General features: G+C 33.5%; 1 protein-coding gene across 4 annotated transcripts; it reads right to left on the bottom strand.

The window, feature by feature from the left end:
- Positions 1–409: 409 nt before the first annotated feature.
- On the bottom strand, positions 410–24,916 carry C19H18orf54 (chromosome 19 C18orf54 homolog). 4 transcript variants are annotated; one of them, XM_033087684.1, is made up of 9 exons: positions 24,784–24,916; positions 24,062–24,148; positions 22,338–22,666; positions 20,358–21,143; positions 19,879–20,029; positions 17,156–17,258; positions 11,086–11,217; positions 9,647–9,717; positions 410–3,183 (listed from the first exon to the last, which is right to left on the bottom strand). In XM_033087684.1, the coding sequence occupies exons 3-9, from the start codon at positions 22,618–22,620 to the stop codon at positions 3,111–3,113; spliced, it is 1,599 nt and encodes a 532-aa protein (XP_032943575.1). In that variant the 5' UTR covers positions 22,621–22,666; positions 24,062–24,148; positions 24,784–24,916; the 3' UTR covers positions 410–3,110. The 4 variants fall into 4 exon arrangements, with proteins under 4 accessions (XP_032943575.1, XP_032943578.1, XP_032943576.1 ...); XM_033087687.1 differs by having other exon boundaries at positions 20,898–21,143; XM_033087685.1 differs by lacking the exon at positions 410–3,183 and adding an exon at positions 3,711–4,252.
- Between the last annotated feature and the right edge of the window lie 34 nt (positions 24,917–24,950).

Raw genomic sequence — 24,950 nt, 5'->3', positions numbered from 1 at the left:
AAGATGTATAAAAGTTATTGCATTTGTTACATTGTGATAAAATTTGCTACATTGTGAGAAAGGTTGTTAGACAGGTCAGGTCTAGGGTAAGAACAATAAAGACTAAACTGGGAGGGTAAAAAGCTAAGGGTTTTTTTGGTTCAAAAAAGGAAAATACTCTTAACCACAGATGACTACAAAGAAGACAGGAAGCAGAGTAGTAGGAAAGGAAGAATTATAAATATCATAGGAAAAATATCTGACCATATAATCTGCTATATATGTGTTCAAGTTTAGGCCTAAGTTGACCCTATATGATAGGCACTACAATCCAACACAACAAATCATCATGTATGAAACATCCAACTAATAGGGGAATGAAATGATATACAGTCTTTCACATTTTAAGGAACTTCAGTTGTTCAGAAAATATCAATTTTATTGGCTTTTTGGCTTCTTTTGTCTCCTTTTCATGCTACTTGACTTTTGGCAAGTTCACTTCATGCAGCACTTCCAGCAAATAGGTTTTGAGACACAGTGAAAAGTACAACAGGAAAAATGAAACAAAAATTCAAATCTACGTGTGGTTTCATGTATTCAAAACACAGGTGGGGGAAAAGAATCTTTTCATGATTCACCTTCAGGCAACGTTTTGGTATAACTATATATAATTTTGGCATAACAATATGATATTATCATAAACATTAAATACAAAATACAAAAAAATCCACATTTATTAATTTCAACAAGAAATAACGAGACCTAAACTCAAACCCCAAAAGACAAAATTCCTCAATTTGGTCAGAAATCTTTATGAAGATGAAATGAATTTTCACAGAAAAAAAACTTACAGTTCTTATTGATAATAAAGAAAATATACTTGAGTTTTGAATTTTCACATATACACCACACTTTTATCCCTTGGTATCAAATAATTTTTGGAATTAGGTTTGTTAAATGTTTTTCATACCCAATTAAAAATTTTAAATCTTATTAAAATATTTTTTCTATTTCTCAATATATCTAAAAGGATACAATTTTATATTCACAATGCAATTTTTAAAATCTAACTGTTCTCATTATCTGCTTTAAATTCCCAATTCAGCAGTCTCAATACTGTAGTCTTTTTTCCCCCTGAAAATCTCAAAATAAAAAATACTGAAATATGTAACATTTAATTACATCAATTCTTTAATTTCTTAAACATTTATCATTTAGGTTTTTTTCTTAGTTGACTCTATGTATTTTTTTAAAAAGGTTAAAATTAATCATTTGAAAAGTTTATTCCCTTTTTAGGTAAAAGACTAAAGGTTTACATTTAACAACAGGAAAATACTCCTTTGGTAAATATAATCAAATTTCTTAAGACATTAGTTGTAACATAAATTTTTAGAGCAGGCTTGTCTTCTTTAGTATGGAGATATATTCTTAAAAATGTTCTTATAAATCAGTGCTATTCAGAGCCATTACAGCATAATCCCTTTGGAGATGCTTTCTAAGTATACTACGTATTATTATCTGATCAACATATAATATGTAACTAGAAGTTTATTAACTGATATCTTTATCTTCTCCGCCTTCTTTAGAATCTGTCTAATAGTGGATTTCACTAAGCCTGGAGAGCGATCAACCCAGATTCACCTGATGTTCACCCACTTAAAATCTGCATTTTTAATAGCTAGCCTTATTTTAATCATCAAAGTAAAGTTTTGTTTGATTATATACAAACTATTAGCTGTGAAGCAGAAGACCACAGTAAGAAAATAGAGTGTCACTGGCAGAAATACCTCCACAGAGAAAACAAAACAAACTTATTGTAGTGACTCAAACTGGACAAAAAGAACAGTATGACGACTCTTGACTCACTGTCCAAGGAAAAAAAACAGGTTCACTCTACGTTTTTTGACATGCAAATTCTATAACAAAGTTCTCATATAGTGCTTTCAATTTGGATGGGGGGAAAAAGCAAATTCTTTGACCCAATATACTTAGAAATTCCTATTTGACAATAAAGCTACTTAGCAAAGATGTTGCCATTTGGGTAAAGTGTTAATTTGTAGTATTTGCATATATAAACAGATATTCTTTAATTTCATCAGGCTTTTTAATATGCTTCATTAGTCACACTTTACAACTTTTAGCTTTCTGATAAACATGTTTCCTGCTTACTAGAAATTCACTTGGTAGAAACTGCAAAATTATAGAGCTCTGTTCACTTTCAGGTAGAGACAAACTTTAGACTACAGATTGCTTTAAAGTTAGTCCAGCTCTTAACAAAATAGCTTCAAAATAGTGTTGCTTTCTGATTTCCCATATTCACTTTCTTTTAGTTACAAAATTTCATAAAGCAATTAATTGGTCACTGATCTCATAGTTTTTACTAGTTCGAGCTAACCCCAAAATTAAAATCTGGGAAATAATCTAATATTAAAATATTAAATTCTCAAATATCCCCTCCCCAAATGTTTTGTAAACTGTCAAGTATTATCAAGATTATCTTACAGAAAATCAAAATCAGAGCATTAATTAAATGAGGTTCTCCTGGATTTTACAACATAAAACCGTATTTCTTTTAGCATTGAACCGCCCCATAATTGTTATCTGCAAACACAACATATCTTAAATATTTGATTTATGAAACTTTACATACTTCTGTATCGATAAGATACACCATAACAATTTTGATAGTCCTTTAAGCTCCTCAAAAGTGGATGCTAACTGTATCAAAAGTCTATTTCACTTAAGAGCTTTTGGCTAGAAACCAGTGCGAGTTTCTTGATGATCCAGAACCAGGTGATAAAACGATGAGGACTGAAGGTTAAGTCCATGTGAGCTTCAAGAACAGAAATCGTCCATCTTTGAATATTAGACATTTGCTGACCTGAAGTCCAAAGTCAGACTGTAGGACATGGTGTAAGTCCTTCCAGTTCACATTCTGGTATTTTGGCACAAAATGAGGATAGGTCACAAAACCTACAGACATTTTCAAGTTTGTTTGTTTTTTAAATGTATAATACTTGAACCAATCAGAATAATGTATGGCTTATTATTTTGTCAGTTTAAGCAATAGGAAGAAAAACACATTTTTGTTCTGTCGTGACTATTTATTGGTTAGACTTTTATTTTCCTCTTCACATTTTCGGTGACTGTTTTCCACTGGTATCATCAACCAGGTCTCTCAGGCGAGATAAATGATGCAAAGCCCTTCATTAAAAAGTATACAATACATTATAAACCAATATTAAATACTGAATAGGCAATGCAGACAGAAAATATGGTGATTACATTGTTTATTTTCAAAATTAGTATGAGGAATGAATTTATAGAATAACTTAAGTATCAAACTTGGAGAATGTTTTCTTCTAAAACTTTAAGATTTGAATAATTGAGGGTTAAAATAATTCATCTAAAAATTCTATAAACATTTACTGTAAAAATTATATTGCTGACATTCAAGTTGTTTTGTTTTGTTTTTTCAAAATTTGCCAAGTAAGATCAATAAGCAACAATAATAGGTATCATTTATATCACATTTAAAATATTTTTTTCATGTAATTTTCACAACAGATCTGTGAAATGATAGCTTTTCTTTTTGTATACTGTGTATATCATTTAAGAAATAAAGTACATAGTTCACATTTAACATGTGCATTCAAGATAGCAAAATTAAAAATAGCACTGAAAGATCAGTTACAGTTCTGAGGAAATTGAGCATGGAGAAAACAAATGACAATTATGTTGAATAATGTAGTATAACAACAACAACCTGGTTTTTCTCTAAAATAAATTAAAACTTTGTCAGATATCACTGGAGAAAATTCAATCATCCTTCAAACAAAACAGGGAGAGAGAGACCCTTAACTTTCTAGTCTTTCTCTAAAAAGACTGTTCCAGTTTTTCTTCTCCCCTACCCTACAGATCCTTCAGGGCCACTCAAAAAATTTCAATCAATCATATTTCAGATCTCTACTAAGAGACCAAGAAAAACAGAAATAATGTAACAATGTGTGCAGTAATCTCTAATGGTTTATTTCTAAGGTAAGCTGAAAGGTAGTAACTATAACACCCTACTCTAACACAGATTCAACAAATGTATATTAAATAAAATACATCTTTCACTTTACCCAGGATAAAGAGGTGGAAAAAACTAGTACTGTGTTTCCCCAAAAATAAGACTTAGCTGGACACTCAGCTCTAACGCTGAGTTGTAAACATGAGAGTTTAGCCACTTGCCTTTTCTTTCTCTTGAATCACAGGTAGTTAAACAACAAACCTGAAAAGAAAAAGGAAGATGAGTTTCCAAGTATATTTACAAATTATCTTTTTTCTCATAAGTATGTGTCTCTAGGAAGAAAATAGTTCTGTAGGTAAAGAGCTATTACTGTATGAGCAAAAATTAATATAAGACCTGGTCTTGTATTTATATTATATTATACCTGGTCTTATAGTAAAATAAGACGGGTCTTATATTAATTTTTGCTCCAAAAGACGCATTAGAGCTAATTGTCTGGCTAGGTCTTATTTTCAGGGAAACACGGAAGTGTTAATTACTGCATTATATCTATTTCCGATTTCTTTCTTGGACACTTCTATTCAAACGTAGTAAGAATCTGGATTCTGCCACCCTTTTGGCAACTTCAATTAATTTTTGAGATTCTCATCTCCATTAACTAAATGACAACTCACCCAATTACTAAATAATCAGGGGTAAAACTAACTACACCCTATCATTTCTACATCATACAGTAATAGCTCTTTACCTACAGAACTATTTTCTTCCTAGAGACACATACTTATGAGAAAAAAGATAATTTGTAAATATACTTGGAAACTCATCTTCCTTTTTCTTTTCAGGTTTGTTGTTTAACTACCTGTGATTCAAGAGAAAGAAAAGGCAAGTGGCTAGAATCTCATGTTTACAACTCCAAGGACCACAGATCCTTTGGATTTAGAGGGTCTATGAAACTGAATGAAGAGGAAAAAAATCCTCATCTTTATTTTCAGTAAATGCTATCTGTAAATTAGCGTTTCCTTCCATTATGAATGTAAGCAACAGACCAAAATCTATGACCTCATATGCCATAGAAACCAGAGATATTTTCATATCATATTATAGTCATTGCAGGAATCTCAAAGTTCTTTTATACTTATACTATAGCTCTAAATTATAATAGATATTAAACCCACTGCTAGGACATATGTAATCTAAGTCTTTCCGTCTACAGTCCAAAAGTTTATATGACATAACTGACCAACTATCAGACAACTTTAAGCCTAGTTATTCATCCACTAAATAGCGAGGTCTCACTGGTGACTCAGACATCAATTCTTTCCAATATTCCCTTTCTCTAATTGTCTGCTGATCAACATATGAAAAGTAAGTAAAAGCCCACACCATGGTTAATGTTTTTATTCAAGCTGTACAAGGCCTTCATACAAATTATGTTTTTACAAAATATATTTAAAATTACCTGTATCTTAAATGTACTGTGTTATTTTAAACGAATTAATAACCACATACTAATCAGAAATTTATTTTAATATTTTCATAACTATAATTCAATATAACTATTTTCCCTTCCAATTCGATGTAGTTTATTTTATGCCTTTAAAAAACAATGTCAGGGAGAAAAGAGAGAGGAGGGGAAGGGTCAGTTGTGGAATGATGGGAAGGGAAAAAAAGCTAAGCAGAAATGAAACTTCAGTCCTCCTACCTTGCTACACAATCAGCTGGCAGTTCCTTTCATTTAACCTTTACCTGCCTTACTGAAAATAAAACAATCTACTTAGAGAAGAGGCTATCAAAAGTGGCTGCTATTTCAAAAATATATGTAGGGAGAAGTGGAGGATAAAATTGTAGACGGAAATTATTCTTGATTTTCTTCTCTACAAAAGTGAAAAAAACAGGCTAATGGGGAAAACATCAATTTAAGAGTTATGCTACAACACTGAGTAGTCATTTACCTTAAAAAGTGAAATAAAAGAAACTCATTTCTTATTTTGATAATTTATTGATGAGCACTAGAGTAAATACAAATCCACTCACAGAAACTCAGTAATAGACTGAATATATGAAAGCAATTTAAACTATATTTTAATTTACTCATTAATATTTTGCCTTTGGTTTCCTTTCAGTACTACTATACTGACTCCTCTCTTTAAATACTATTTACTGGTCTATATTCAGCTTAGTACTCAGGAAGAACTGAATGAAAAACTTTTCAAAACAAACTGCCTACCACTCTATGAAGCAAAGTCTGAGTACATTAGAACAAAGTAAAATCTTTCCTTTAGGTTGTTTTGCAAGTCTGAGAGGTAATTTTCTCTCTCTCTACTATAGAATGAAGACCAGAAAATTAAGCAGGAAAAAAAAAACTAATAAAAAAACGGCAACTTTCTAGCTATCAAGTTTTGTCTTCAAAGCATGGCCTTTAATATTGAGAATTACAAAATCTTACACCTTCATTTCCAAATTATATATACAACACATTACAAAGCCAAATACAAATTATTTTTGGATGATTCTGCAATCGTCTACTATTGCTTACCTTTATTGTATACAATCAATATACTACTGCTCATTCTTCAAACCAGCCTTGGCTGATGGCTTAGATGAAATAATAAAAGATTCTAGAAAAGACCCTTGCTCAAAAACTACAATTTTTTTTCATACACTTAAAGATGACAGATTTCTCTTATGGATATTTCAGTTAATAAATTTTTATTGAGGTTTTAATATATAAATGCATAAAACAAAGTTAAGTATTATAGGGATGCAGAACAATTATAGTTTTGATTCCGACTAAAAACAAAATCCCTCTGGAAAAAAATAACATTTTAAGCTGTTGTCAGTCATTTATATTTCAGGTCCAATGAAGTATAGAGAACAGTTATTTTTAATGGGAGAATATAAGAAAACTGAGTGTCCAAGGGAGGAAACAGAACCCGTAATAAGAGCTTCGAGTTTCCCAAGGGTAATGAAAGATATTTTAAAACTGTTTAGCAATCCAAACTGTTCAAAACAAAAACTGTCATTTTAGAAATGGGGAGAGACATAATAGGACTTGCACCCTAGGAAAGGTCATTAAAGCAAGCACTTAAGGAATAATCTAACTTTTGAAGAAACTGACTCTATTTATTTTAAAATACGAAAAGGTGGTCATAAACCTACCCAGAACATTTTGCAGTCTAGAAAGAGGAATTCTGAGACTGAAATGACTTTAAATTGTCCTTTACAAAATCTCAATCTACAGACTGAAAATAATGAAAAAATGTACTAACATGCTTTTGTATGCCTAAACTTACGTCATGACAGTACAAATGTCTTACTGATAATTTGAAATGTAAAGTAAAAGTCAAGTTAAGATTGCTTCAGCTAATCTAACAGAATCAACGCTAAAAGCCATCTAATAAAATATGAATCTTCCTGTCTGAAAATGGCATTCTATACACAGGCAAGACAATTGATTATCTAAACTAGAAAAAAGTTACTACTATTAAAAAATTCTGGCAAATGGTAAAAGCGTCTACAATCAGTATCAAATTTTTTGGACATTTAATTACTTAAGGCCCAGTGTTCATTTTCACCAAGAAAAATATCTTCCAGGATATATACTTTAACAAACACATTTAAGTCTGTGATACAAGTTCAGTTTCAATGCTTTTAAGAGCAATGGAAAGCTTGAGGTCATCCACTTTAAATTTTATAGCAGAATGAGATGTTTATCCTAAATAATTAACTGAGGCTCTGCATCTACCATGCTTGCCTGAAAATAAGACCTCGCCGGACCATCAGCTCTAATGCATCTTTTGGAGCAAAAATTAATATAAGACCCAGTCTTAATATAAAACTGCATCTTATAAAACTGCATCTTATATATAGACACCAGGTCTTATATAAATTTTTGCTCCCAAACGCATTAGAGCTGATGGTCCGACTAGGTCTTATTTTTGGGGAAACACGGTAGTCTAAATGGATCATGCATCACTACCACTAATAAGTGTTAGCAAAACAGCTTATAGAATCAGACTGTCTGGTATGAATCCTAGTCCTACCTGTTACTACTATAGCTATCGTATTTTGTGTATAAAGCACTCCTGTGTATAATGCGCACCCACGTTTTTGGCCCAAACTTTCAGGGAAAAAAGGATCTTTCATTTTAATTTTCCAAAAGATTTTCCACAATTTTTGTAAAAATATCAGCTAGATTGCTAGCTCCCGCCTAAAGTGTACGAAATGTCGCGCTGTTCACCTTATGGTAAAATCAAGTCAAGAGTCACTCTGTGGACAATAATACATTGCTCTTCATTTCATTTTGTTGAATTGTTGGCCGAGATTATTTTGATTGCAAGTTTGTCGTAAATTCAACAAAAGCTATTATTGTATTCCAGGGTATTATTTTGCATATAGATGTCATTACTGATTTCTAGAGTTACACTTTTAATTCATAAGCATAAATAAAAGAATTAAAAACATTTATATAGATACGGAATTAGTACTACCCACGTATAATGTGCATCCTTATTTTTCCCTCATAAATTTGGAGGAAAAGGTGCACATTATACACGGCAAAATGCAGTCTGCAACCTTGCAAAAATTACTTTATTACTTGATTGTTTTTCATTACTTGATCTGTATTATAATAGTAGTACTTAACCTCATAGGGTTACGAGCACATGAATTACATTAAAAAACACTTAGAACATTGACACTTGGTAAATGTTCAATAAATGTTAGTTACTATCATTATTTACTGAGTCCTACTAGGTATGGGGCACTACACCCAACCACTATGGCAAACTATCCATTATTTCTACACAGATTATAAATTAAGTGGTGAGGGAAAAATCATACAGATATGATTTTAAACTATGAAAACTACATATATGTGTGTGTGTGTGTGTGTATGTATATGTATATACCATGACAATTACTCGTAAGTTTACATGTCTAATGTTTCACTTTTCCACTGCTTCCTTAGATAACAGAATCCTAAGCAAATTCTGAAAGGACAAAAAGGTAGACATGATTTGTTTAGCCCCACTTACAGCCAAGTGAAATGGTGTTACAAAAGTGAAAAAATTTAATCTTAGCATTTCCTAAGCTCAATACACCATCTACTGAGGGAACTTCAAATTCATACAACCAAACCCATAACACCCCTCCCTTCTGCCAATAAGGAAAGACTTGTATTCTTCCCCATTTTTTAACTTTAGATAATGTAACTAAGAAATAGTAACTAAGATTTCTGTGGAAATATGTCAAATAATGATATTTATAATTATTATATTTATTCTAGAGGAAATATATGAAAACACATTTCATGAACAAGTTGTTCTTCCAGGATATCCACTATAATACTATCTCAAATTATTGCTATTTTTGAGAAATGAAAAGAGAATCTAATCTCTTTAGGACATTCACATTCATTATATTTTAGACGTCTAAGGTTATCTCATTAGGTCCTAAGAACATTTTAAATAGGAAAGAGCATGGGTCTAACAGAAAACTTCAGAACTAAACAATACGTTTCAAGAAACTTAAATATACCTACTCTATCCTTGGAATTACTTAATTCCATCCTGTAACCTTCTGATTTTAATCAAAGGGATGGCTAAAATGGATTTGTATCCACAATATTTTCAGAAATTAGTCGAGAATACTTACTTTTGCAGTGACCTAGTAATAGGAACCATGTTTTCCTTCAATTGTAATTTGGAGAAATCATCTTCTGACACCTATTATTAAAAATACCAAATACAACAAAATACTGAAAATATTATATAATTATAAACTTAAATGCTATTTAATGTGATTTAAAAGAACATTAAAAAATATCTTCATTTTCAATGAAATAATTCTAGCAAATAATTTTCAGTGAAGCAGTAAATATTTTTCTCTTTCTTCTAAAAATACAACTGCCATTTAGATTCATCTTTCAATTGTCCTAAAGTATGGTTCTAAATGTATGTCAAAAAATCAAATCTTAGACTTAAAATTATGACTTTACTGAACTAGGTTATAACTCAATAATGTTTAAAAGGAAAAAAAGGATAGATTACATGCTGTATGTCAATGTTATGATCATTAGAATATAAAGAGAAAAATTAAGAAATACAACTCAAATGAGTGGGCTATGATAGTTCCCAAGAGCTGACCTACTCATCTGTAATAAAACGGAATTTCATAAAGCTCTACTGAATAACAATAACAAAAGAAACAATAACAATAAAAACATTTATTAAGTATTTTTAAGGTATTATTTTTAAATAATTTAAGTATTGTTATTTAAGTTTTAGTAAGTTTTTATTAGAAAATAATTATTTTAACAATAAGGTATTTATTAAGTTTTTATCAGGTGCCAAACACTATAATAAGCACTTTACATAATTTATCTCAATTTCTCAACAACCTCGTTTTACAGAAGAGAAAATTCAAACTTAAAGAGATACAAATATTGCACTTGCAAGTAAGTGGCAGAATTTGAATTTACAATCAGACTTGGGAGAATATAAACTCTATATTCATAAATACTATGCTACTGTGAAGAAAATTCAACCCCTACAGTATAGCAGCCCAAAACAGAAAGATTTCCAAATTCGTAGGAAATATACAAAAATACAATTGCTTTAAGATAAAACTTTACATAATTGTATTCAGAAGTCAATGAACACATGGTAACAAAATTTAATTTCAGATGACAAAGGTATATGGAGACGTCTAACATTGAAAAGGTTTTCCAGATCTCCCCAATTATAAATATGTTAGACTATATAGAATAATTTTGTAGGGCGTTAAAAAAACAATTCTGACAATCCTTTCATACTGTAGTTGTATAATACCATCATATCTCAATAAGATGTTGTATTTCTAATCATAAGCTAAATAAAACAATCCATTCAGGGCTATACAACTACAGAAACCTAATAGTATTCAATTTGAGTAAAACAGTACAATTTTTCTCAATTCGGAGAAAAGTAGTACAACTCTACAGTATGTGTTGTGTGGCACACTTAACATAAAAACAGAGATCTAACTAAAAATGATCTAGAAAAAAAATCTTATCTCTTCACAGATTTCAATTCATAAATCAAGTTTGTGCTTACTTGCTTAATTTCTCCTTTTGGCTCTGTGGTTTTATTCTGATTAAAACTTTCTTGTACTGCTTGAAGATTAAATAACATTTGTTTTAGGGCTTCAACAGGACCATGATGCTTTCCTCCAGAAAGGGTACAGTTCTAAGGTTAAAACAGATGAGTGATTAACCATCCAAATTTGGGGGCAAAACATTGTATTTTGTATTATTTCCCCCATTATAAAATTAATGCAAAAATGAAAACAATACATGTCAATAAAGTGTTTTAAAAAATCAAAATTGGGGGTGGCCAGTTGATTAGAGCACGGTGCTAATAACACCAAGGTTGCTAGTTCGATCCCCTGTGAACTGCGCCCTCCTTAAAAAAAAAAAAAAAAATCAAAATTGTATGTAACTCATCGCCTCCCCTTACCCAGTCCCCAGATGAAGTTACTTAGAGCCAATCATTATAAACAGGTTGGTATATTCTTTCTAGTCTTTGTTTGCTCTTTTAAAACAAATAGTACATGTTCACATTTGCAATTGCATCCATTTAGTATGTTTAAAATCATAGCTTTTCAGAAAGAACTGAAAGGTTCCCAAAGAGTAGATAAGCCAACATCCTCTTTTCAGGTGTGTAGATAAAGCTGATTATCAGCCAAGCAAGGACTAGAATTTCAAATACAGTATTCTCTGCACACTTTTAAATGTTTTCACAAAGAGAATGCTGCTTTTCCACTTCTTCAGTGCTGGCTACACATTACTTGCTACCCCAAAAAACACTCATACCTCAATTATCACTGGTCTTTCCTGCATCCAAAGAAGGCAATAAATAGCACTTAGCCAAAAAAGGTAGTCCGAATTCTTTTAAGAGAATCTGTAAGGGATATTTTTAACCTTCTTTTTTAAAAGCCTTATCAACCTATAATTTTTACATCTTTCAAATGAGTTGCTATGTTCTGACAACTATCCACAAAGTGACAATTAAGCTTAAGATGTCTGTAATTTAACATATTTCAGCACAGGCAGTGTAAAGTGTGTACTATTTAAACTTCAAATCTAGAAGTTGTTGACTAGCATAAGAATATTAGAAGTGGGCTCTCACTGGTGAAGAGATTCAAAGGTAAGCATAGTGGCTAAAAAGATTTTAAAGCCACTCTCCACAGCTCTATGAACAGGGTGTAAGAAACAAATGATGTGGGAATGTAAAATGATGCAGCTGCTATAGAAAATACTATGGCAATCCCTCAAAAACTAAGCACAGAATTACCATATGACCCTGCAATTCCATTTCTGATTATATACCCAAAGAAGTGAAGGCAAAGACTCAAACTGATATTTGTATCCCCATGTCATAGCAGCATTATTCACAATAGCAAAAGGTGGAAGTAACCCAAGTGTCCATCAGATGTCTGCATAAACGAAACATGGTATATATATACAATTCAGTCTAAGAAAGGAAGGAAATTTTGACAAATGATACATGGATGAACCTTGAAGACACTATGCTAAGTGAAATAAGCCAGTCACAGAGGACAAATATGATTCTTCTGATATGATGCTAAGGATTGAATTGTGTCCCCAGAATTCATGTTGAAGCCCTAACCTCAAATGTGCCTGTATTTGAAGGCAGGGCTGTAAGGAGGTAATTAAGGTTAAACGAGGTCATAAGGGTGGGGCTTTGATACCATAGGATTAGTATCCTTGCAAGAAGAGAAACCTGAGAGCTTGAGGAAAGGCCATGTAAGGACACAGTGAGGAGCCAACCTAAAAAACTCCTTATGGCCTAAACTGCAACAATTTGATCAATAAATAAGTAATAATACAGTATTACAACCTAGAATAAAGTTATCTATGAGTCCCTCCTGATATAATTTAATAAACGGGGGAGAAGGAACAACTCTTCATTACACAAGAATTTCAATTGATAATGTAGAAGACAAGATCCACCAATGGATACTAAAATCAGTGGATCTCAAACTTTAGTATCTCAAGTTTGAGACCATTTGAATAGTGTTAAGTAGGTCCCTTAAGATGTTTACTATTACAAGGGGAAACTGTAATTTTACTAAAGAGAAAGCCAGTAGATACCAGGTGTTCAAGGTCAACAGAACAAGTTTTAACATGTTATTGTAACTTTATATAAGAGGTGTGATCACAAAATACAGTGAATGTTTACATTTTAAAAAATTTATTACAGTAAAAGACGCATTGCCTTAATCCCCCCCTCAAAACATTCCCCCTTGTTTCAAACACACTTATCCCATCATTATTGCCACTTTCTGAAGCGGTTCTGGAAGTCCTCTTTTGTGAGTGTCTTTAGTTGTGCTGTCATGGCTGCCTCGATATCCTGAATCGATTCAAAACATTTACCTCCCATGGTCATTTTGACTTTGGGGAAGAGCCAAAAGTAGCTTGATGCCAAATTGGTGAATAACTTGGATGAAGTCATACCATAATGCTTTTGACAGAAATTGCCGTACCAGCAGCGATGTGTGACACAGAACACTATCATGAGGGAAGATGAAACTGTTTGCCCATTTCTCTGGCCATTTTCTATGCATAACGTTTCTTAAGAGCTCTAATAGGCCCCTATAATTTTCAGAGTTCACCATAGTGTTTCTGGGTACAAACTCAGCTTGCACAATTCCATCAATGTCAAAAAACACAATTAATATCACCTAGATGTTAGATCTTGAGTGATGAGTTTTTGCGCATGAGAAGAACTGGGTGATTTCCATTGAGAACTCTGAACCTTGGTTTCAGGATCATAACCATACTCGTAGACCCAAGTTTCATCTCTTGTGATGACATGTCTCAAAAAGCTGGAATCTGAAGTGGCATGATCATGTTAACTCCAATGACACTAACAAATGATGTTGCTTTTGTTCCACAGTCGAAATGTGTGGAACAAATTTCGCACTCACTCATGTTCAAATCTGTTAAAATGCTTTGAATGGAACCATGAGATTTTCAGCTCCTCAGAAATGTCCCTACTAGTCAATCGCCTGTTTGATCAAATCATTTTGCTTACTCTTTCAACATTCTCCTGGGTTTTTAATGTTGAAGGATGACCCGATCTCTCCTCGTCTTCAATCAATTCGCAACCATTACGGAAATCACTTGAACCACTTGTAAACCGTCTTCATAGTCACTGCAGCATCACCATAAACTAATATTAACATTTCGTGTGTTTCTTTAGCACTTTTTTGCAGTTTAAAACAAAATTTCATGTTAACACATTGTTCATGATCAATGATTTAGAGCATACTTTAAAGCACACATTCTCTCAACTATAGCTCACACCTGACTGACTGCACCAAACAAACTGAAATTTGTCACACACTATTACTAAGATTCAATGTGCCACTTCCCATGTTGAAGATCCCTGCCTTTCCATTGCGTGGCACTCAGCAGCAACATTCACCATGTTTTCTGATCACATCTCATATTATTATATTATTGTATTAACATGTTGCTATGGACTGAATGTTTGTCCCTCTAAAATTCATATGTTCAAGCCTAATCCCAATGTGACAGTATTTGGAGGAGGGATGTTTGCGAGGTAATTAAGTTATGAGGGTGGAGCCACCATGAATGGAATTTGTGCCCTTATAAGTACAGACACAAGAGAGCTTGCTTCCTCTCTTCTGTCTGCCATGTGAGAACACATGGAGAAGATGGCCATCTTCAAACTAGGAAGCAGAATCTCATCAGACCCCTTAATCTTAGACTTCTCAGCCTCCAGAACCATGAGAAATGTTTGTTGTTTAAGCCACCACCCAGTCTCTGGCATATTTATTACAGTGGCCCAAACCAAGTTCAATTGATCATGAGCCCTCTGATCTGATGCACTGAGAAGGGCATAGCATGATTTCTGCTGCATTCTTGCCAAAATGCATAAACTTCATTCTAATCATGAGAAAACTTTAGACATCAAAACCCAAATTGAGGAATTATCTACAAAACAGCCAACTGACCAGTACTCTTCAAAAGTGTCAAGGTCATGACAGACAAGGAAAGACAGGCATTTTAACAGACTGAAGTAGGTTACGGAGACATGACAACTAAATGTAACGCTGAATCCTGGATTGGATCCTGAAACAAGACCTTGATAAAAAAAACTGGTAAAATTAGAATAAGTATTGTTCCTAATTCCATCTGTGATCATTATGGTGAGATGTTATTAACATAAGGCAAGCTGGGAGAACGATTAACAGGAACTATCTGTACCTTTTTCACAACTTTCTATATACATAAATTAAAAACAAACAAATAAAAACACTCTGGTAATGAGGTTATGTGTGTATGATCATGGGAAAATGGATGTGTATGAGCAAGGGGAAAGGGACCGGTTGGTTGGTATTTAACACTCATCCATCTCAAATCTAAAAAGACTCAGTAAAGTTGTTCCCCTACCAGTGCTCCTTATTTAAGGAAATGGCACCAACCAATCCTTTAGTTGCTTGGCTCAAACATCTTGGATTCATTTTTTGAATCCTCTCTAACTCCATCATAGCAGGTCTATCTTCAAAACGCATCCCAAGTCTAACAATTTCCATCCACCTCCAATGTACCGTTATTCCACGCTTCTACAATCCCTACCCTGAAAGACTGCAAAAGCCTCTCAACTTTTCGGCTCCTTCTCCAGCTCCTCTTCAGTCTATGCTCTATACAGCTACCATTTTATATTTTAAATGTAGATCTGATCATTTCATTCCTCCAGTGACTTCTCACTCAAAAATGTACAGTCTTCATTCCATAGCTCACAAGACCATACATGATCTGGCTCCTCGTCACTGACCTCTTAGCATTCTTACCCTCGTTCCTTCTGACTAAGGTACACTGACTGGACTCTGATATTCCCTGAACATGCCAAATACGTTTCTGTCTTAGGTTTCTGCACTTACTATTACCTCTATATGTAAAGTTATTTCCCCATGGATACTTGGCTTATTCACTCATTTTAGGTTTTTGCTCAAATATCACCTCATTAGAGAGGCCATTCCTGACTACCCTATCTAAAACTACCCTCATTTCTCTATCCCAATCAATTTTTCTTCATAATACTTATAGTACTCCTTTATATACTAAATGTTCTATTTTAGTTTCTCTCTCCAACTGGAATTTTAAAAAAGGGGAGGGGGGCAGGCAGATGGCTCAATTGGTTAGAGCGCAAGCTCTTAACAACAACATCGCTGGTTCAATTCCCGCATGGGATGGTAGGCTGCGTCCCCTGCAACTAGACTGAAAAACAGCGACTGGACTTGAAGCTGAGCTGCGCCCTCCACAACTAGATTGAAGGACAACTTGGAGCTGATGGGCCCTGGAAAAAACACACTGTTACCCAATAAAAAAGAAAAAGAAAGAAAAAAAAGGAAAAAAAAAGCCGAGACAAGGATTTCCTGTCTCTTATTCACAACTAGGAATATAATTTCTAGACTAGTGCTTGGTACTCAAATGTTTGTCACATAAATATTTGATAATTAAGCTACACTTACCCAGCATCTGCTATAGTTTCTTATATGGAGGTCTAAGGTCAGAACTATTCTGACAGCCTCAACTTCCTCTAGTACATTTCAATGGAGGGAAACAAGACATTTTATTAAATTTTTCAGCTAATTTTTATTTTGACTATTCACCCTCTCAAATCTTCCAGATGTTAAGATCCCAAAAGTGTTATTTCAATATTTAACACCATGGCTTATATTTCTTAATCAAATTATATATCATTAACTTTCCCATTTTAAATTATTTAAAATTTATAATTCTATCTTAGCAACACAACTCTCAATAATCAACTGCCCTATGGGAAAATATGATTTACTCTGTAATGGTCTGTTTTATATGTTTTCCAGAAAAGAAAAAAAAAAAACATTATAACTATGATTTAAGCTCTCTATAGAGCTCAATCCCAGGCCCCTCTACTTTAGAATACTAAAATAAAATTATCAATAATTCTACGAGTGATAGTTTCCTAGATGAGTTGGGGAAGAGGGGAATTTGGGTCATTTCTTATTTCGTAGTATATAGATAACTTAGAAATTAATATCTATATATTAGTAATCTTTTAATAAGTTTAAAAAATGAACTTCACCCACCTGATTATCATTATTTAAAAAGTCTTCAGGGAACCCTTCAGCACACTTTGCACTTGAAGCTTGTTGAGGACCGTCGTCAGAGTTAACAGGAACAGGAGATTTGCTAAACAGAATTTAAGATACAAGATAGCAATTAAATTCCCAATTTATAAACATTAGACTGTATATAACTGAATGGTTATCATTTAAATACAAATGATCACAAAGAAAGGACCATTATAGATATGATTCATGTTGCTTGGTAACTCCCTCATCTTCTCCCTAGTTCTGATACCAAAACTAACCCTCCCCATCTCCTTGCTTCTCCTTGAAAACTTTAAGGAAAAACTATAAAGAAATTGAAGACATTAGTTTTCAACTAACCAAATAAGCCTTCAACTATAGGATAAGCTCCAAACGCTCACTTGTTTGAAATAAGCAGTACATTTGCCCAATTAAACACTGTTAGTTACCCAATGATAATATACAAAACCCCCACAAACGTATAAGATTTTCTACTGCGATGGCAGTTATATATGCTCTTCCACATCACAACAATAAGACAGACATCCTTCTCCAGAACTAACACTAAGATGGAGGACAGATTAGAGAGGGAAAAGAATCAATTTTGAAATTAAAACTGAGTTCAAATCCCAATCCCACTCACTATATGACCCTACGTAACTTAATTATCCAAACTCCAGTTTCTACATTTGTAGTCCACTTATCACAGAAGTATTGCATAAATTAACTCTATTACCTGATACGTTTAGTAAGTGCTCCATAAATATTAATTTCTTTCTTGATGTTCATGGGGTAGAAAGGCAGTCCCAGCAAAAGAAAGAATTTTCCCCAAACCTAAATTCTATTAGTCACAGAGAAAAACCTCATTCTATCGCTCTCTTTTATATATCAATATGATAATTTTTTCTTAATAATTAGCAGCATTTCATTATTGATTTGATTTGAAATTCACTGAGTTTTTTTATAGCTCCCAGGTAGTCTTTTCTCCCATTCTTTACTAAAAGAGTTTATACAACCACCCACCATCATCAAAAAAATTTACTTGATCATTGAAGATAGGTGCTGGGTACATAGGGATTCATTATACTATTGTTCTACTTTTGTATTTGTTTGAAATTTTCCATTACAGAAACTTACACAAACAAAAAATGAATTATCTGGCTGTGGTTGTGTTCAATCTTTTAGTATACTACCTTGTGCATTTCCAGGTCGATTTTTATTTTTATGACAGATTGATAATAATTTGTCAATGTCACACTGAGGCCAGGTCTATTCCTTCTTCTCACAATCCATCACTGATTTTATATACAAACATACCCATCCCTATATGAATTCAACCTTCTAAAAACTACTGTTTGCAAGGTCCTGGGTCAAACCATTGATGATAATAATTACACTAGTCAAAAGTTATATTATCTAATTACAAAATATATTGACTGCATTCAAAAATTTTACTCTTAAAATGCCTGATACTATTTGCTCACCCATTTTGGTTCCAACTAAAAGCAAAATATTGCAGCTATGGTACTTTACAAATACACAAACCAACAAATAAGAAATTCAAAAAACAAGAAAGATAAATTTCAGAATTAAATGAGCTATAATAATTATTAACCCATTAAAAATATATATCATTGAACCAACAATTGAGAAACGAAGCTAAACAAAGAAAAAAAAATATTCTGGATAATGACCACCACCATTACAATTTACAAAAGAGATCATTCAGTTGTCAAAAACTGTCCTAAGTACCTTACATTCTCTAATCAGCTGAATCCTCACAACAACCCCATAGTGGAAGGTCTTATACAAAGTAGAAGTTGTACAAAGTAGACATAACTTGCACAAGGTCTTAGCGAGGAAGTGACAGAACTGGGATTGCAAACCAGTTATTATAGTCAGGTCCATATTAAAAAAAAAAAAAAAAACTTAAAAAGACATTCAATTGAGAGTAATCAAAAAAGAAAAATCCATGAGTTAATAAACTCCATCTCTAACAAAATAAAAGTTTAGAAAACTAAAGATAATAAATATCAGAACGTAAGGTAGGATACAAGGTTACCAAGAATGCAGTTCTAAGGAGTCTAGATACAATAATATCACTAAGAAAAAAAGCTTTCCTATCTAAACTCCCAATCCTTAATTCATGCTCACATTCGGTTTCTCGGTGAATACTTTTTAGATTATTCTGAGAAACTATGTCATAGGAAGGGTAAGCACACAAATGAAAATCTTAGGAAGTATAAAAATGTATACAATGGACCACATTAAAAAATGGACCATCATTTCAGGAAAATAATGACTAAAAGAGAAAGTAAAATATAAATGAAAAGAAATGGATAATTCTTAATATATGGAAAGATTACAGACGGAGAAGTAAAAAGAAAGTAACAATAATTTCACAGCACTCCTCCATCTGCAAAATAGATGCTGTTGTTTCTATTTTCTCACATGAAACATATATCAATATTTTACAGTGCAACAAAAGGAACATGTAACAAAGACAAAAGTTACATAACTATCTAAGATTATGAAACATTACACCATCTTGTGGTAACAAATGAAAAAAGCAATATAAAGCAAAGCAACACTGAACACTATGTTCTATAGAATTACCATGTTATTACCATTACTAATTATCATTTAGTTACTTAAAAACTAAATTAGATGTTCACATATTTTTCATTTAGAAAACAGTTTTTCCATTATAACTTACTTACAAAGTAACAGGAATATTTTCCCATGATCTCTCTGCTTCAAGTTTATCTAACGAACAAGGACTGTCGTCCTGTTTCAAAGACTTTGGTAATTCTTCAGTACAATGCTCTAGATTTCTCTTGGCCTTCAGGATAAGCAATTCAATTTTGTCACCTATTTTAAAAAACTACATTAATTCTTTAAGAAAAAAGTAAACACAAAGCACAGCAAAATCTCACAAAGGCAACAAGAATTCAGATAATTTGGAATATATACATATCTATAACAGCAAATTATGTCAAAATGTGACATTTTAAACAAATAAAGAGAAGACATTTCTAGTCACAAAAGTGCTACATAAATGACCATTAAGAGTTCAAAAAAGATGTATCACCTCTGATCATTACATCAAGAATATAACATAAAAGCTCCTAGATATTAGATCAAATTTCCAGCATTTTTTTTTTTTTTTTGGTTTTTAAAAACAAAACAAAACAATTACCACTGAATGGCTTTTTGGATTGTCCTGGGAGAAGTGGATTCTCACACTGACACTGGCTACATGTAGAATCACATTTGTATTCATTAACTAATCCTTTATCATCACTCAAAAAATGTGAAATGTTTGAGGGTTCAAAAGAATATTCAAAACAATCTAATTTGTTCATAAGCCGAGAAGTTCTTTGTGCCTGATAACTATGTCTAGGGGGACACTGATCTTCTTTAAATATTTTATAAGTCTTTTGACTACTTGTGTTAGGCAGCAAGTCTTGATTGTGGAGCCAGACTGGGTATTTGAACTCAGGTATACTAGTAATCCCTGAAACATTAAGGTCAGACTTCTGGCCAGTGAGCCATCTTGGGTAATTCTTTTCAAGATTGTGTTCTGAACTGTCCTTGAAAGATGTTTTCTTGGAAAAAGATAAAGATGGTTCAGAAATGCATTTATTAGTCTTACTCACAAGTTTTGGGTTTTTTAGCCTACCACATTGCTTTCCATTTATATTTGTGTATACAACTGGAGTAACTAAGTTATCCTTGCCCATGGCAGTAGAGGGTTCTTGAATATTTTGATTCTTTCCAGTGTTTGAGGAACTCAGTCTTCTAGTGCATTTCTTGCTTTTCTTGCTAATTCGGTGACCTGATCCAACATAAGTGAAAGAAAATGATCCATCTGCTGGAAGTTTTAATAGATCGTCAGTTGTTAGGCTAATGGAGTCTATGTCATTAATAGTCGGCCATCTGTAAGGTATGGACAAGCCTTTTTTGTGATCAAAAGTCTCAACAGCTGAAAAACAAAGCATAGTTCTGTTATCTTCCTATATCACATATAAAAATATTTCAAAATATTCAATAGTAAATGAGAATTAAGAATTTAAGAATCATTTTTGCCACTTCCCCTTTACTTTCACTAAAGCTTTGATTAAAAGCACAAAAGGTATAGGTTGATGAAATAGGGTGTGCTTTTTTGTCCTCACATCTCAATGTGTTTTAACCAACTTCTACACTTTTCTCTCCAACCTCTTGAATTTTTCCACATTCTTTAATTTACTGTTTCTTCAAGTTTTTTCATCTAGACATACCCAACGCACTAATGCACTCACATTAGTAATAGTCACTCAATACTGGCTCCAACACAGGAAAAAAAATATGAGATTAAATTAGGTGCAAAATATTTGCTTTTTTGCCTAATAACTCTGCAATAGCATTAGCACAGAGAAAAACACATGTTCTAATTCTCCTCTTCTGGAATATAGTGCCCACATCCTTCTAAGAGTCCAATGCAAATTTTTTCCATACTAGGGCTATTCATAAGTGCTCAGTAACTGGGTTATCAATGATTCATTTTCCAAACTTGTCCTCATAGAAGCCTTATTAAGGAAAAACTCTTAATATCTTGTGAATATTATTTTCCCATAGAATACAGATCAGGAACACTAATACAGTCCTATCCCATTAATTAGAATTGATAAAGTATAAACTCAGAAAGGCTGAGATTCGTTTAAAGTCATTCAGCTAGTCAATGAAAGCTAGAACCATCAGTTCAATGCTCTTTCCATTACACTATAATAAAATGTATTAAGGGTTAGGATCAGCCACCTGCTGATCCTAACAGGATAAATTATATTACCATGTTCCCCCGAAAATAAGCCCTCGCATGATTTTTCAGGATGACATCCCCTGAACATAAGCCCTAATGTGTCTTCTGGAGCAAAAATTAATATAAGACCCAGTCTTATTTTCAGGAAAGCAAGGTAATAAGCTTCCCCTCCAAGGTCAAAAGGGGATCTTAGCTGAAAATTCCTGAGAACCAGAGAATTACAGAATCATTTAAGAAAAATATCCAGATCTCAATATTATAAGCCATTTTTACCCCAAAAGAACAACAACAACAAAAAAGCATCTAGTTTTCCAAGACTATAACACATTTCTCAAATGCTTTAAATCTGTGGACAAAAAGAGAGTAAGAATAAAAGCATACCATTGTTTGGTTTACAAATATTGTTGGAGAATTCCGGTATATCAGCAGAACAGTTATCAATGTTAATCTTTCCAGTGTTCGCACCAGGATACATTCGGCTTAGATCAAAATCATCAATATAGGCCTGTAGAGCCTGAGATGCAGAACTGTACAGTTTATCCTTATACTGAAAAGAGCCATCAGGGTTAGAGGAATTACTACCACTCAGGCTGCAGCTTGCTAACAGAGAAGATACTGAAGATTCCCGAGAACAAACTCTGTGTTTTATATTTGATTTTGCCATGGCTTCTTCAAAATGGGTTATTTCTATTCATTTCTTTTAGAAACAACTGTAATACAAAAACAAAAGTCTAAGGTTCCAAGTAAAAGGAACAATAGCCATATGCAAAGAAATTACTAAATGTGTAAACTTTTTATCATTTTCTTTAAAGAGTAAAATCTATTATCTATAAATCCTTTTTAGGCAATACACATTATAGATTTTGTATGTTTTTTTGTGAGTTCCTTCATCATTAATTTAGAAAACATTTAGTGAGCATCTACTGTATGAAATTATATATAGAAAAATTATCTGAGAATATACATAGAAATTACCAAGGGAATAGTACTCACATTTTTTTTAAGTCCTAACAACTACTGATGTACAGTCTTTACTTATGGTGACATATTCTATGACATCACAATACCTAATATTCCCTCATACGGAATATTTTTTAATTCATAAGCCTACTACTATGCACTGCAGATAGTAGGTGCTCAATAAAATTTTTAAGGCATCAAATGAGATATTAGAAACAAAAAGGAGCAGTGGAGAAGAAAACCCACTTTCAATGTTGTAAATGCCAAAATGTAACTTGAGCCAACACTTTCACCCTGGAAAAGACTTGAGAAAACAAAACAATATTTATCTATAAAGAAGCTACAAGTCATACCATAAAATGAGCTAGCAAAATGCTGTTTTCCTAAAATAACATTGTTAATATCATTTTCAGACCTTCATTTTTGGCAGTACCTCACTATTTTCAATTCTTATGTTAAACCCATTCAGCCCACCTCTCTTTTAAAGGAGACAAATAATTAGGAAATTGGCTTAATGTAGCCAATTTAATGTAACATCTTAATGTTTTCCATTATTAAAATTAAGAGAATTTCTGTCTATCTTAATATTGCAATAGGATCTATATCTGAAAACCAAAGAAATACGACAGTGAAAAGGCACTACTTTAGTACATGACATTCTTTTAAAACTAAATCAAATCTTGCCCAATAAATTTAATAAAAAATATGTATAAATAAGAGTGCTAGATTAAATCAGTTTTGTCCTTTCTTTCTTTACACTACTCTCTAATGATGTTTAAATTGCCTCAAGCAAATATTGCTTGGATAATAAGTTTGACCAAACGTTTTCTCCCTTATTCAAACACAGTACAGGTTACAGATGTTAATTTTACAAAACCTCAAAAACAAAAACCTAAAAGGCAAAGCTGTTGGATTACAGTTCTCAGTAAGTAGGTTATAATTGTTATTTTAACACACAGGAGGCAAAAAGAAAATCCACAACTGCTTGTATTTTGGAAAGTTTTCAAAAGTATACAAATGTAGAAAAAAGTTTAACAAGCCCCTATGCACCCATTATCCTGCTTTAAACAATTACCAACTTACCCAAACTTTTTATCTACCCTTCTCCCACAGGATTATTCGGAAGCAAATCCCATATATCTTACCGTTTCTTCCGTAACCGTTCGTATTCCCCAAAGGAAATCCATCATTCCGAATAAAATGTTAAACGACCGCCAAGCAATTTCAACTACCTTTCATTCAAAACAGAATGTTCAGTGTTAAATAACCAATGGGAAGAGCTCACAGGAACTTAAGAACCACTCTTAGCAAGAACAGCTCTGTCGCTTACGTTATGAAACCGAACATTTGTTTAGTCTACAGCAAAAAGAATTAAACCGGGAAAACGAAGACTGTTGGCGCGCCTGCTCCAGAGCATCCAGGTCCCTCCCGGGCGTGGGGTTCGAACCCGCCGCCCACATCTAGGACACACCCTCCCTTGGGGATCCTAGCAGCCCGACAGTCAGACCCAGACTTCTCAGAAACCATTCATCAGGCTGCAGCAGTTAGCGCCGCCGAGAGCCGACGGAGTCCTTCGAGGTGACGGCCCCAAAAGTGCGAGCCCACTCCCTCCCCGCCCGTAACAATCGACGCCTCAAGTCCCCCGAGGTCCAAGTCAGGTCCCCTCCGTCCCGCTCCGCGACCCTCTACGGCCCGGGAGCCCAACCCCTACAGTTGTCCTTTCTCTACAGGGAATGTAAACACGTTTCCTCCGTCAGGACAGTCTTCCCTTCCCTCCCCGCCATCCTTCCTTTTCAGCCTTTCTCTAGGGCTGTCCGAGAATGGGACGCCCCTAGAAAACACACCCCCCTTTTCGGACAGAACTCACCAGCGAAGATCCAAAAAGAAATACAAGTGCACACTTCCACAACTCCCCGCCGAAAGCCCGGGCCTGCTACCCGACTGGAGACGCGACAAAGCATGCCCGACCTGGACACCGCCGAACTCCGGGCTCCGCTTGCTCGCAGCTTCCTCCGCCGTCACAGCGGAGCGCGA

Source organism: Rhinolophus ferrumequinum, chromosome 19, assembly GCF_004115265.2.
Source record: "Rhinolophus ferrumequinum isolate MPI-CBG mRhiFer1 chromosome 19, mRhiFer1_v1.p, whole genome shotgun sequence".
Lineage (NCBI taxonomy): Eukaryota > Metazoa > Chordata > Mammalia > Chiroptera > Rhinolophidae > Rhinolophus > Rhinolophus ferrumequinum.
Note: the sequence above shows the minus strand (reverse complement) of the source record. Positions and strands in the feature narration are given on the sequence as shown.

What these genes read in the sequence shown, in the direction of transcription:
- C19H18orf54 (XM_033087684.1), bottom strand. Translation starts at nt 22,620, where the DNA reads ATGGCAAAATCAAATATAAAACACAGAGTTTGTTCTCGGGAATCTTCA. An exon ending in TTTTAAATAATGATAATCAG is followed by an intron (nt 11,218 to 17,155) that starts GTGGGTGAAGTT and finishes TTTTAACCTTAG; the next exon opens with AACTGTACCCTTTCTGGAGG. An exon ending in ATTACTAGGTCACTGCAAAA is followed by an intron (nt 3,184 to 9,646) that starts GTAAGTATTCTC and finishes TTTTTAATGAAG; the next exon opens with GGCTTTGCATCATTTATCTC.